The sequence below is a fragment of the Pristis pectinata genome, chromosome 23 (assembly GCF_009764475.1).
Source record: "Pristis pectinata isolate sPriPec2 chromosome 23, sPriPec2.1.pri, whole genome shotgun sequence".
Lineage (NCBI taxonomy): Eukaryota > Metazoa > Chordata > Chondrichthyes > Rhinopristiformes > Pristidae > Pristis > Pristis pectinata.
The window spans coordinates 31,259,983-31,273,933 of NC_067427.1; the positions used below are offsets into that span (position 1 = coordinate 31,259,983).

A 13,951-nucleotide genomic window follows, 5' to 3' on the forward strand; every position below is an offset into this window, starting at 1 on the left:
AGATCCAGGCTCAGGAGGGCTGGGGAAGCACAGGGGCTCGGAAGGGTCAGAATGTTAATTGTGGGCACAAAAATATTCAGTGGATATAGATAGGGTTTTCCTCTAAAATTCACTTTCTAGTTCCGAATATCAATTTTAAAAGCTCCGACTTTCCAACTTCTTCAAAGAATTATCACTTATTTCTGGAATCTTCACCATCTCCCTTTAAGGAGAAGCCTAGGTTTGCGACTGTAGGTCCTCATGAAATATGCCCCTTCATGTCATGAATCAGTCTCCCAAATGCCTCCAAGACCAAGATGTTGCCTGGGATGGAATGTTGCAGTTATGAAGAGAGACTGGGTGGGCTGGGTTTGTTTTCCTTGGAGGAGAAGAGGCTGAGGGAGGGCATGATAGGGGGATACAAAATTATGAGAGGCCTACACAGGATATCCTGAGAGTATGAAACTTCTCCCCGTGGCAGACCTGAGATTTAAGTAAGGAGTGAGAAGGTTATAGGGGTTTGAGGAAGAAATGTTTCACCCAGAAGGTGATTGCAGTTTGGAATGCACTGCCAGAGTTGGTGGATGTAGGTACACATATTTAAGCATGTAGACAAGCATTTGAATCGCCAAGGTATAATAGGCTGTGGATCAAGTGATAGTACATGGGATTGATACAGATAAATACTTTATGGTAACCATGGGCATGGCAGGCTGAAGTTCCTTCTCTATAACTCTATGATTCTATGACAAGTTCATATGTTTCCCCAAAGCTTGGCACAGTTCCCCAACCTCCTTGCAGTAAAGGCAAACATACCATTTGCCTTCCCACTTGCTTTCTGCATCTATGTATTTTCTTTCCATATTTGACGAGCCTGCACTCTGTAACAATGATGATTATTTTCTCATAATTTAAAAGCATTCTATTTTTCTAGTTCTGTTGAAGTGCAAAATCTTATATTTCTCCACACAGCAGAGCATCTACTAACTGATTTTTCCTTAATTAACCTGTTTTGATTTCTTTACAGGCACTTTGCTTTCTTTTTACTGTTGACTTTCCCACTGGCTTTGCATCATCAAGAAATTTTGATACACTATACTATATTTTTAGCTAAGCCATAAAAAGCTCTTGCAAACAACTGAGGGCCCAGTACCATTCCCTGTGGGTCCCTGGTTGTAGCAGCCTGCCAACCTGAAAAAGACATTTATTTCTATTCTTTATTTTCTGACAGATCAGTCTTGTCTCCGTGCTAATATGTACCCCGACCTCATGAGCCCTTATTTTATGAATTGCAGATGCGTTTTGAAAATCTAGTTACACCCAATCCATGTTTGCCCTTCCCACCCTGTGAGTTACAAACACCATTAAATTTGTCAAACACGATTTCCATTTCATAAAACCATGTTAACTATGCCTAATCATATTATGGTTTTCTGAGCATCAATCCAAGATTTTGTTAACAATTTGTGTTAAGTGAACTGATCCATGCTCCCCCGTTTTGCTTCTACCCCCTTTCTTGGATGTTTTACATTTGACAATCTGCTGGAACTTTTCTGCTTTTAAATCCCTTCACTATATCTTCATTGAACTGTTTCAAATCCTGAGCTGTTGGCTATTAGGTCCATTGGATTTATTGACTTATAGCACTATTGATTTCTTTGGTACTTTCTTTCTCATGGTGCTAATCGTTAATCATCGTCATTAAGATCCTTGGTTCTCCACTTTTTGCTACATTTATTGTGTCTTATTAGATTTCCCAAATGCACCACTTCACACTTATCAGGCTTAAATTCCACCTGCCATTGCTCTGCCCAGTTTACCAGCTGATCAGTATCATTCAGTAAACTAAGACTGCTGTCCTCACTATCAATAACACCACCAATTTTCATGTAGTCTGCAAGCTTACTGATAGTACCTCCTACATTCACATCCAAGTCATCAATGTATATAACAAGCAGTAAAGGTCCTAGCACCAACCCCTGTTGTCACAGGCTTCCATCACAAAAGGAAACACCTACCATCACCCTTCTATTACCAAGCCAATCTTGAAGCCAATTTGCCAACTTGCTGTGGATCCCATGGGTTCTAACCATTTGCACCAGCCTTCCATGTGGGACCTTGCCAAAGGCCTTTCTGAAGTCCCTGTTAATCATATCAACCGCACAGCCTTCATCAGTATATTTAGTTACCCCTTCAAAAAAAACTCACTTAAGCTGGTCAGACAGGATCTCCACCAACAAATCTGTGTTATCCCCCTGATCAATCACTGCCTTTGCAAGGATAGATTAATTCTGACTCTCAGAACTTTTTCTAATAATTTTCCTACCACTCATGTTAGACTAACTGGTCTGTAATTACCTGGTTTATTCCTGCTGCCCTACATGAATAAAAGTAACACATTTTATATTCTCTGGTTATCTGGTACCTCAGCTATGGCCAGTGAACATTTAAATATCTTGGTTAGGGCCCCAGCAATCTCCTCCCTTATCTCCCATAGCAACCTGGGATACATCTCATCGATCCCTGGGGATTTATCTACATTTATGCCTGCATAGACATCTAATACCTTTTTATGACCAGGTAGGAAAGCAGAGTTCTGGCCAAAATCAGAACAGCTCTGATCTTCTATCGCTGAATATGACCTTTTGCCTAGCTGTTTTATGAAGTTTCTGTGATCCACCTTGGAGCATCCTACAGTCCTAAAGATACACTATAGATGCAAGTTTTTGTTCATTTCCCAGGTGTATTAGTGATTTACGGCAGGACTCTTTCATGGAGATAAGCTGACATTGGGTCTTCAGTGCTCAATTATTATTATCATAATGTTGTAATCCTCTTTCTTTCCGGCAGGCACGATGGAAAGCTATCACGTTTGAGGTGTGACAAAATAAATTATAAGGTCTTGAGTAAACTGGTGTTCAGACTAATGGAACTTTACGGCCTTGGCACAGGTGTGTATGAGGTGAAGACAAGGTATGGGTTTTCACCATTCCATTTATTATTGTTAGGAATAAGCCCTTCAGCATTACATGTTACCTCTAACGTTACTCCTACTGATGCAAACTTGTGCCATTAGCACATTACCCATTTGTATACCACCAGATACCCTCACCAAGTACAAGTTACATTTGGAGTAACAGAATCTAGAGTTGTGTGGCTGAATTTCATTTTATGAAAATTAGACTTTTACACTGTTACGCTTCACAAATATTCCAGGGAAGGCACTAATATGGACATTGCCAATGAGCTGTGTGCAGGAAATCTCCTGCAGAAAGTGGGAATGTCCAGGGTAGTTTCAAGTAATTGTGATTGGAAGGGGTATGTGGTAGAGAAGTAGAGAGGTTTTGCTGGACCACTGTGTACCACTTTGGACTCGCTACTTAAAGAAAGATGTGCTTGCCTTGGAGCCAATGCACTCATCAAAATTATTCATGGGGTTATTTTATAAGGAAACATTAGTAGTTTAGAAGTATGGGATTTAAACTTATTGAGACTTATAGGATCTTGAAGGGATCTAACAGGGTACATGCTCAGGGAATGTTTCCTATGCTCGGGGAAAATGAAACAAGGGGACATTTTGTCAGGATGTAGGGTCACCATGTAAGACTGAAAAGGAGTTTCTTCTCAAAGGACCTTGAATCCTTGGAATTCTCTTTGCCAGGGAGCTGGGGAGACTGAATCATTAAGAATATTCAAAGCTGAGACAGACAAACTCTCAGACCCTAGGAAATAGAAGACGATGGATATCAGGCAGGAAAATGGAGTTGCCAAAATCAGATCTGCTCTGATCTTGTTCAATGGCAGAGCAGGCTCAAGGGCCCACTGCTGCTCCTATTTCTTTTGTTATATTCTTAATGTCCAATAAACAGAATCTAGACTGCATTTAGTTTCATGATCTATTGCTTACATTAACCTGCATGTTTCAATTGTGTGAGTAAAGTAAGGAAACTTAATTGGCAGTGGGCTAACAACAATAATATGAGAAAGGATCTGTTGAGGATAAAGTTAAACAAAATGTTGGGGGGTAAAACTGTCACGGAACAATGGGAGACTTTTAAAGAGATTCTGTTCAGACTAGGTACCCACAAGTGGGAAAGTTAGGGAAACCAAAGTCAGGGCTCCCTTGATGATCAGTGAGATGCAGAATACAATGAAACAAAAAAATGTGCATGACACATGTTGGTTGAATAATTCACATGAAAATCAGGCAGAATATAGTAAGCTGAGGGGTCATAGAATCGCAGAGTTGAACAGCACGCAAACAGGCCCTTCACCCCACCACATCCGTGCCAACCTCTTTGCCCATCCACACTAATCCCATTTGCCTGCATTAGGTTTGTATCCTTCTATGCCTTGTCTATTCAAGTGCCTTTCTAAATGGCTCTTAAATACAGTAATTGTATCTGCCTTCACCACCTCCTTTGGCAGCAAGTTCCGGATATCAGCCACTCTCTGTGTGGAAATACTTTCCCCTCAGGTCCCTTTTAAATTTCCTCCCTCTCACCTTAAACCTATGCCCTCTTGTTTTTGACACTGCTGCTGTGGGGGAGAAAGATTCTGACTATTTGCCCTATCTATGCCTCTCATAATTTTATATACCCCTAAGGTCACCCTCTTGGCCTCCTTTGCTCCAGGGAAAACAAGCCCGACCTGCTTAATCTCTTGTCATAACTAAAGTCCTCTCAAGAGGTGCAACGTCCTGGCGAATCTCCTCTGCACCCTCTCCAGTGCAGTTACATCCTCCTCATAGCATGGTGACCAGAACTGCACACCGTACTCTATAAATACTTCTGTATTCTATGTCCCATCCTAGGAAGGCAAGCATGCCATATGCCTTCTTCACTACCCGATGTACCTGTGTCGCCTCTTTCAGGAAACTGTGGATTTGTGCCCCAAGGTCTCTCTGTTCATCAACATTCCTTGGGGCCCTACCATTTACTGTATATATCCTACCCTCATTTGACTTTCCAAACTGCATCACCTCACATGGTCAGCTTTTCCAGCTGACTTGTATACTGCTGTCGCCTTGGACAACCGTAGACAACCTTTTCAGTCCAAGACACCACCAGTTTTCGTGCCATCTGCAAGCTTATTAGCTACACCTCCTGCAATCACATCCAAGTCGTTAATATATATCACATACAACAGAGGCCCCAGCATTGAGCCCTGCTGTGTACTACTTACAATCTGAAAAGCATCCGTTCGCTGCCTTCTTTCAGCAAGCCAATTTTGGATCCAATCAGCCAGCTTGTCTTGGATTCCATGTACCTTAACCAGCCTATCATTTGGGACCTTCTCAAAAGCCTTACAAAAGTTCATGTAGACAATGTCTGCTGCCCTGCATTGAAAAAGTGTGAAAAGGAAGTTAAAATTGGCAGAGAGAATGGTAGTTACCATAAAAAGGAACCGTAATGTCTCCCATAGGCATGTATACAGTAAGTAGGTAATAAAAACATAGTGCACATCAGAAGTAGAAGCAGGAGGAGGCCATTTGATCCCTTACACCAACTCCATTCAGAAGATCTGTCTTAAATATACTCAGCAGTGAGCCCCTACAGCAACCTTGGGTGGAGAATTCCAAAGGTTCTCTACCCACCTGGTGAAAAAAAAATTCTTGTAATGTCTGTCCTACAAGCAGGTTATCAGGGAAGTGGAGCCAGTTTGGGGCCATGGAAGGGGATGCATTAAGGTTATTCACCGTGGGTACTCCTTACAAATCTGTGACCTTGACCACCAAGAAGGACAAGGGCAGCAGCTGTATGGGAATACCACCACCTTCGTGTTCTCTGTGTCAACACCATTCTGACTTGCAAATATGTCACCATTCCTTCATTGTCACTGGGCCAAATCCTTACCCTTTACCTTCACCAGGACTGCTACTGTTAAAGGAGGTGGCTCACCTGGTCAAGTGGCCTCTTTCTGTGCCATGTGTTTCTTGGCAACTGCTGAGGAAAGCCGTGAGTTTAACAAAGTTGTACACTGTAGTGTGCGCTTGATTACTATTTGTAGTCTACTGTCTGTGTGGTCACAGTGCATAATATATGCAGAGGAATAGAATTTCTGTTAGCAGCACCTTTCATCAGTGCAGAAGGGCACAAAGTGCTTGAAACATATTGAAGTGTAGATAATATTAGAATGCAGTGCAATTGAAGTGTATGCTGATGCTGTATAACATCGGCAGTTCGTAGTTATCGGCATAATATGTGAGATGAATCTTCCCTGGATGTTGTCTGTGCGATTTTAGTGTGTTTAAATCCCAATCTCTGCTGCTTGTGCTTTGCAATTCAGCTAGATGGCAGTGTGTCTTCTCTGAAGCTGCTGGCCAATAATTCCAGGACAATCTGGTCCCCTCACTGAGTATTGCTGAGTCAGTTAATTGAATCACAGGTCTCAAGCTAGCCAATTGACAGTGATAGGGATCACAGTTAGTTCTAAAGGTGTAGGGTCCTTGACTTGGCTGTGGCTGGGATCAGCTAATTCAGCAGTCAAATCTGTGTGCATGTTCAAATTGATTATGATCTTTTCACCTCCCAAAATATGCATATTGAGAACACTTAAGGCTAGTAGAAGAACTAAGCTGCTGGTGAAATGTATGCTGCAATACCAGAGCCAGATGTTTGCATGAAGGGTTCTGTCTGATACCACTGCAGAAAGCTTTGCATATTGGCCTCTCCATTCTATTGGATTGGAGAGTATAAGCTACAAGGAGAGGTTGGATAAACTTGGTTTGTTTTCTCTTGAACATCAGAGGCCGAGGAGGCAATCTGATCGAAGTATATAAAATTATGAGAGGCATAAATAGAGTAGAGTCAGAGGGGGAAAGTATAAAGGAGATTTACGAGGCAAGTTTTGTATACAGAGAGTGGTAGCTGTCTGGAATGCGCTGCCAGGGGAGGTGGTAGAAGAAGATATGATAGCAACGTTTAAGAGGCATCAAGACTGACATGAACAGGCAGGGAATAGACCATGTGCATACAGATGGGATTATTTAGATTGGCATCCTAGTTGTCGCAGACATGGTGGGCCATAGGGCTTGTTCCCGTACTGGACTGTTTTAAAAAAGCGCTCTTCATTTTACCCATGGACAGTGGACTCCCTGTTCTGCTGGTGGGCACTGGACTCCCCATTCCACAGTTGGTACTGTGCTCTCCATCTATATATGAATATAGTGCTCTGTTCACTGTACTTGGCATAATGGCATATGTCTCATGACATAGAAGCCCATTGGGTCTACGTTGGCTCTTGGAGTAATCCCATCAACCCCATTTATCCACATTTCCTGGTAATGTATTCTCTCTCATTTGTCTGTAATTCCACTGCTAGCCATTTATACTCAGAGCAATTTACAGCAGCCAGTTTACCTTCCAACCAGCATGTCTTTGGGATGGGGAAGGAAATCAGAGCAGCCGGGGAAACCCACACGGTCATGGGGAGAATGTGCAAACTCCATACAGACAGCACTCGGGGTCTCTGGAGCTGTGAGGCAGCAAGGCTAGCCTCTGTGCCACCATGCCACACTGATCTCAACACCTGGATCTGCTATCAGGGTTTACTCTGTGGCCTGCTTTCAACAGTTCCTCAGGGAGTAAAATTTCAACATCCACCTGATGTCTGCTTTCAACTTATCATATCTTCTTACAATGTAGATGGAGGCCATTGGTCCCATCAGGTCAATGGTTGCTGTCAGAACAATCCCATAAAGCTCCTTCACCCACCCCCCAATGTCCCTGTAACTTATCTCTCTCACTTGCCCATCAGCTGTCCTCTGAATTACCTGCCATCCATCTACATGCACCCTGGATCCTGCTTTCATCACATATCCCAAGTCTTCCTTCAAACTGTATCCTGGGCAGTCTTTTCAGCTTGTACACTAAGGTCTGTTTTCCACATGTACACAGGGCTTTGCTTTCAGCATGTGTACTATGTGGAGAGACTAAAGGAGCTAGGGCTTTACTCTTTGGAGAGAAGGAGGATGAGGGGAGACATGATAGAGGTGCACAAAATATTAAGAGGAATAGATAGAGTAGACAGCCAGCGCCTCTTTCCCAGGGCACCAATGGTCAATACAAGAGGGCATGGCTTTAAGGTAATTGGGGGGGGGGGGGGGAGTTCAAGGGAGACTTCAGAGGGAGGTTTTTCACTCAGAGTGGTGGGTGCATGGAATGCATTGCCTGGGGTGGTGGTGGAGGCTGATATGTTGGTCAAGTTCAAGAGACCGTTAGATAAGCCTGTGGAGGAATTTAAGATAGAGGGATATGTGGGAGGAAGGGGTTAGATAGTCTTAGGTGTGGTTTGAAGGTCAGCACAACATTGTGGGCTGAAGGGCCTGTATTGTGCTGTATTGTTCTATGGTTCCATGGTAGTCACTGCTTTTGTCATATATCTTGCCCTCTTGTTTTAATTGTTTTGCTTTCAACATATATTTGGGCTTTGCTTTCTTTCTTAGTAGTTTCTTAGGGTCAAGGATAACTTGTTTCTATTTGTTTGTAATATATATAAGTGACTTGGATGAGAATGTTGAGGGTATGATTAGTAGGTTTGCAGGCAACACATACATTGGTGGAGTAGTAGATAAGGAGATGGTTGTTTAGATATGCAACGGGACATATATCAGCTGGAAAGTTGGGCAGAGTGGTGGCAGGTGGAATTTAATCCAGACAGGTGTGAGGTAGTGCATTTTGGTAGGTCAAATTGTGTTAGGATATATAAAGTAAATGGCAGGGATCTTAGCAGTGTTGATGTACAGAGCGACCTTGGGGTGCAAGTCCATAGCTCCCTGAAAGTACCGACAAAGGTGGATAGGGTAGTGAGAAAAGCATTTGGTATTCTTGCCCTTATAGGCTGAGATATTGAGTATGAGAGTTGGGGCGTCATGTGGTGGTTGTACAAAGTATTGGTTAGACTGCACTTAGAGTACTGTGCACAGTTCTGGTTGCCACACAACAGGAAGGATGTGGTAGCAATGGAGAGAGTGCAGAAGAGATTCACCAGGTGTTTCCTGGAATGGAGGGCTGTAGTTACAAGGAGAGATTGGATAGGCTGGGTTTTTTGTCACTTGGCCATAAGGGGCTGAGGGATGACCTTAAGGAGGTTTTTAAAATTATGAGGGGCATAGATAGGGTAGATGGTCTGGACTCCTCTGGGCAAGGGAGTCCAGACTTAGAGGGCACAAGTTTAAGGTGAGAAGGGAGAAATTCAAAGGTGATCTGAAGGGTAAGTTTTTCCACACGCTGAGTGGTGAATATTTGGAACGAGCTGCTGGAGTAGGTAGTGGAGGCAGATACAATTACAACATCTAAACGGCATTTGGACAGGTACTCGGTTAGGAAATGAATAGAAGGATATGGGCCTAAAGTGGACAAATGAGATTCGTGTAGATGAGCAACACAGTCAGCAGTGTGCTGGATGTTTCTATGATTCACCCCAGTTCTGTTGGCTTTTAAGTGGGTGATGAGGCCATGATGAAATCTCCACACTCTGCCACAGTTGGATTAGGACAGGTGGCTGGGCAGTACGGGAGGTGATGCACTCCTTCTGCTTTCTCTAGGGTTCCACATGCGCTTGTTGACGTGACAAAGTTCTCGATTCCATTTTAGTTCTCATGGGCCAGGGGTTTCCCTCGAGTCATTAAGCATGGTACACTTTTCAACAGTGCTTTGAAAACATCCTTGGATCGTTCCTTCTATCGTATTGATCGTCTCCTGTTGTGACAGAACTTGGAATAGAGTAGCAGTTTCAGGACTCTTGTGCTGGGCATGCAAACAATGTGGTCTGCCCACTGGAGTTGTTTATTTAATTAGCACCTAGACGCTGCGAATGTTGGCCTCGTAGTGGACGCTAACGACTTGAAATGCTGTGGTATAGAAGGCTAAGGGCCGAGTATTTAAAAAATGGAATTAGGATGGGTACTCACTGGCTGTAATGGACATGATGGGCTGAAGGTCCCGTTTCTGTGCTGTAGATTCCTTGAGTACTGTGACTCTAATTAATGGAGTTTTGACAGATCAGTCCCTGGATAAATTGATTACACCAAGATAAAGTATATCATCTTGGATAAATGCCTCCTTTGAGTTTATCCATTATAAACATGTGAAATATTGATGGATTCGAGACATGGAAGTTTGGGGGTAAAGTAATAAATTGCTGAGTCCCAGAAGGGAGCTGAGATATCAGAACAAGATGGTTTTGGCTGAGCACGAAGAGCGAATGGGATTTCAGAGGGAAGTGGGACAGGTAATTTAAGTTGAGACGGGGGTTAGTTGGTGTGAAGAATCGGCAGTTGAGGGAGGGGAGAGAAACAAAATGAGGCAGAGTGTGCAGAAACGTCTCAGAGAGAATTGGTGGATCTTTGACAGAATGGATTTGAAGGAATTAGTTTTTGGGATCGGTTTGCTGATTTGCTCCATTTTTATGTCTCCGGCACCATTTGCCGTCCATTCCATGACCAAGCTGGATATATTGCTTGGCATGGAGTCTTGATGGGATATTTGGCTATGAGAAATCACAGCAAGCTTGTACTCAATCCTGCTCTCAACCAAAGGTCCCTTTGCAAGTGTCACAGGCTGATAACTAGCTACACCCAGGAGCTAAAGACTAAAAGAACAGCTGGCAAAATGAGAGGAAAGAGTGGGTGAAAATTTGAGGTAAAGTACTAAAAAGATATTCTGTTCTTGCTGCCCACAGAGCTCTGCCCGAATGTGGTGAACCAACATTGTTTGGCTTCTATCAAATACCTCTTGTATAAGCACTTTGTGGAGGTAAGTTCCAGGTTGTGGGTGGTTTGAGCAAAGATTTGAATTGTCTTGGATACCAGTTTTTACTCTTTGTACTAGCACAGTGGCCCCAAAAGTTCTCTCTGTCTAAAAACAATGCTGGAAGAACTCAGTGGGTCAGCTGTGGAGGCAGGTGTAAGGTGACGTTTCAGGTCAAGACCCTGCATCAACACACGTTTTGTCTCTGCAGATGCTGCTTGCCCCACTGAGTTCTTCCAGTGTTCTGTTTGTTCCAGATTCCAGTATCTGCAGTCTCTTTGTCTTCTCTATGCACCTATATTATCTCTCTCTCTTTCTCTCTTGTTCTATTTGAAGTCATTCATTCATTTTTCAGGATCTAGGCATCGCTGGCACGGCCAGCATTTATTGCCTATCTTCACTTGCTCTTGAAGTAGTGTTGGCCGTGAGCTGTTGTCAGACTGCTGCAGTCCGTCAGGTAGTTGTGTTTCTAAGTGCCTGTTGCCTTTGTCCTTCTTGGTAGTTTAGGAGCCATTGGAGTACTTTCCCCTTGATCCCCATTGACTTCAGAATCAGATTTATTATCACTGACACATGACATGAAATTTGTTGTCTTGCGGCAGCAGTACAGTGCAAGACAGAAAAATTATTATGTTACAAAATAAATAGTGCAAAAGAGAGATAATGAGGTAGTGTTCATGGATCGTTCAGAAATCTGATGGCAGAGGGGAAGAAGCTGTTCCTAAAATGTTGAGTGTGGATCTTCAGGCTCCTGTACCTCCTCCCTGATGGTAGTAACATGAAGAGGGCATGTCCTGGGTGGTGAGGGTCCTTGATGATGGATGCCACCTTCTTGAGGTACCGCCTCTTGAAGATATCCTCGATGGCGGGAGGGTTGTGCCCATGACGGAGCTGGCTGAGTCTACAGCCCTCCGCAGCCTCTTTTGACCTTGTGCATTGGAGCCTCCATACTAAGCTGTGATGCTCTCCACAGTATATCTGTAGAAATTTGCGAGTCTTGGATGACGTACTAAATCTCCTCAAACTCCTAATGAGGTAGAGCCGCTGGTGTGCTTTCTTCATGATTGCATCAGTGTGTTGGGCCCGGGATTGAGATGTTGATGCCCGGGAACTTGAAGCTGCTCACCCTTTCCACTGCTGACCCTTCAATGAAGACTGGTGTGTGTTCTTCCGACTTCCCATTCCTGAAATCCACAATCAATTCCTTGGTCTTGCTGAGGTTGTTGTGACACCACTCAACCAGCCGATCTATCTCACTCCTGTACGTCTCCTCATCGCCATCTGAGATTCTGCCAACAACAGTGGTGTCATTGGTGAATTTATGGATGGCATTTGAGCTGTGCCTAGTCACACAGTCATGAGTGTAGAGAGAGTAGAGCAGTGGGCTAAGCACGCATCCTTGAGGTGCGCCTGTGTTGATTGTCAGCGAGGAGGAGGGGTTACTACCAATACGCACTGACTGTGGTCTGACTTCAGTTTTACCAGCACAGTCAGTTGAATACTTTCCGGTCAAAGGCTGTCAAGCTCACTTCATCTCTGGAATTTAGCTTTTTGGTCAATGCTTGGATCAAGGCTGCGATGAGGTCTGGCACCAGTTTTGAGTTGGCAGATCTATCTTGAATCTGAGCCATTTAGCATGATTGTATGGTTATAGCACGATGAAGGGTCTCCTTGGTATGAAGTCGGAACTTTTTCTCCCTAAGGACTGTGTAATGGCCACTTCCATCAGTGTTGGGATGGACAGATGTACCTGCTACAGGTAGGTTGGTAAAGACAAAGTGAAATCCCTTATGTTGATTTGATCACTACCTGCTACAAACCCAGGACTAATCTGTGCCAGGCCAGCTTGATCAGTGATTGAATTACCATAGCATTCCTGGTGATGTACATTGAAGAACCCACATAGAATACCGTGCTATTTCTTGTGCTTATTCCAAGTGTTGTTCAGAATGGAGGAGCATTGATCCATCAAGTGATGGAGGACAGTATGTGGAAATGAGGAGGAATTTCCTTGGCCATGTTTGATCTGATGCCATGAGACTTCATGGGCTCTGGAGTCAATGCTGGATTCTCCCAGCACTACTGCCATCTGCCTGAATGCCACTGTGCCACCGTGTCCAGTGGGTCTGCCCTGGCGGGACAATGATGTATTCATGAATTGTGATGGAGGAGTCTGGCACACTGTCTGTAAGGCGTGATTCCCTGAGTACAACTGTGTCAGGTTGTTGCTTAATTATTATGTGGGATCTCTTCCAATTTAGATACCAGAGTGCCCAGATATTTGCAAGGAAGACTTTGCAAGGTTGATTGGGGTGGGAGTGACTGCTGTGCCCAGGTCAATGCTGGGTGGCTGGTCTGTTTCTACTTTTGTTTACTTCAGTGTTGTGGTAATGGTACAGCTGGCTGACTTGCTGGGCCACTTCAGAGAGCATTTAATAGTCAACCAAAGTGGTGGGTTTGGAGCCGTAGATAGGCCAGCCTGGATAAGGATGCCAGGTTTTCTACCCTGAAGGATTTAAGAAGCAGAAAGGTATTTACAAGAATTTTACAGTAATTTTGTGGTCATCATTAATAATGATCATATTTTAAATCCCAGATTATCAACTGAATTTAAATTCCACAACAGTCATGGTGGGATTTGAACTTGAGCCTCTGGATTTTTAGTAGGAATTTTGAAAATGAGTAATGCCAAAGTTGAGAGCTGATGCCTCCTTGTGGAGCTGTGTCAATGAATGAGAGCATACACTAAACGCTATACCCACAACCATACATTGGTGCTGAAAATCCCAACACCATAATTTTCTTTCCCTCCTACACTCTCTCTCTCTCTCTCTCTCTCCCTCTCTCTCTCTTTCCCTCTCTCTCTCCCTCCCTCTCTCTCTCTTTCCCTCTCTCTCTCTTTCCCTCTCTCTCTCTCTCCCTCTCTCTCTCTCTCTCTCCCTCTCTCTCTCTCTCTTACTGTCTGCCTCTCTTATTTTCTGTATTTCTCACTCTGTCTCTGCCATCTTTCCCCCTTGTTTCACCCCCTTTTCATCTATGCTCCCTGTATCTTTCTCTTTAATGCCACTTTTTCTACCCCTCCCTTTGATCCTAAGTTTTCTCTCCCACCTATTCTCAGTATCTCACTTTCCCTGCCACCTTTCCTTTCTGTCTATCTGACCCCCCCCAACTTACTCTCCCTCTCTCCCTCTCTCCCTCTCTCCCTCTCTCCCTCCCTCCCT

At 43.8% G+C, this 13,951-nt stretch overlaps 1 protein-coding gene across 7 annotated transcripts in view; it reads left to right on the forward strand.

The window, feature by feature from the left end:
• exd3 (exonuclease 3'-5' domain containing 3) overlaps window positions 1-13,951 on the forward strand; it is a 137,622-nt gene that overhangs the window by 49,869 nt on the left and 73,802 nt on the right. For all 7 annotated transcript variants that reach the window (XM_052037326.1, XM_052037330.1, XM_052037332.1 and 4 more), the window contains 2 exons: window positions 2,830-2,930; window positions 10,663-10,736. In XM_052037326.1, coding sequence (XP_051893286.1) covers window positions 2,830-2,930; window positions 10,663-10,736 — 175 coding nt within the window. The remainder of the gene's footprint in view (window positions 1-2,829; window positions 2,931-10,662; window positions 10,737-13,951) is intronic.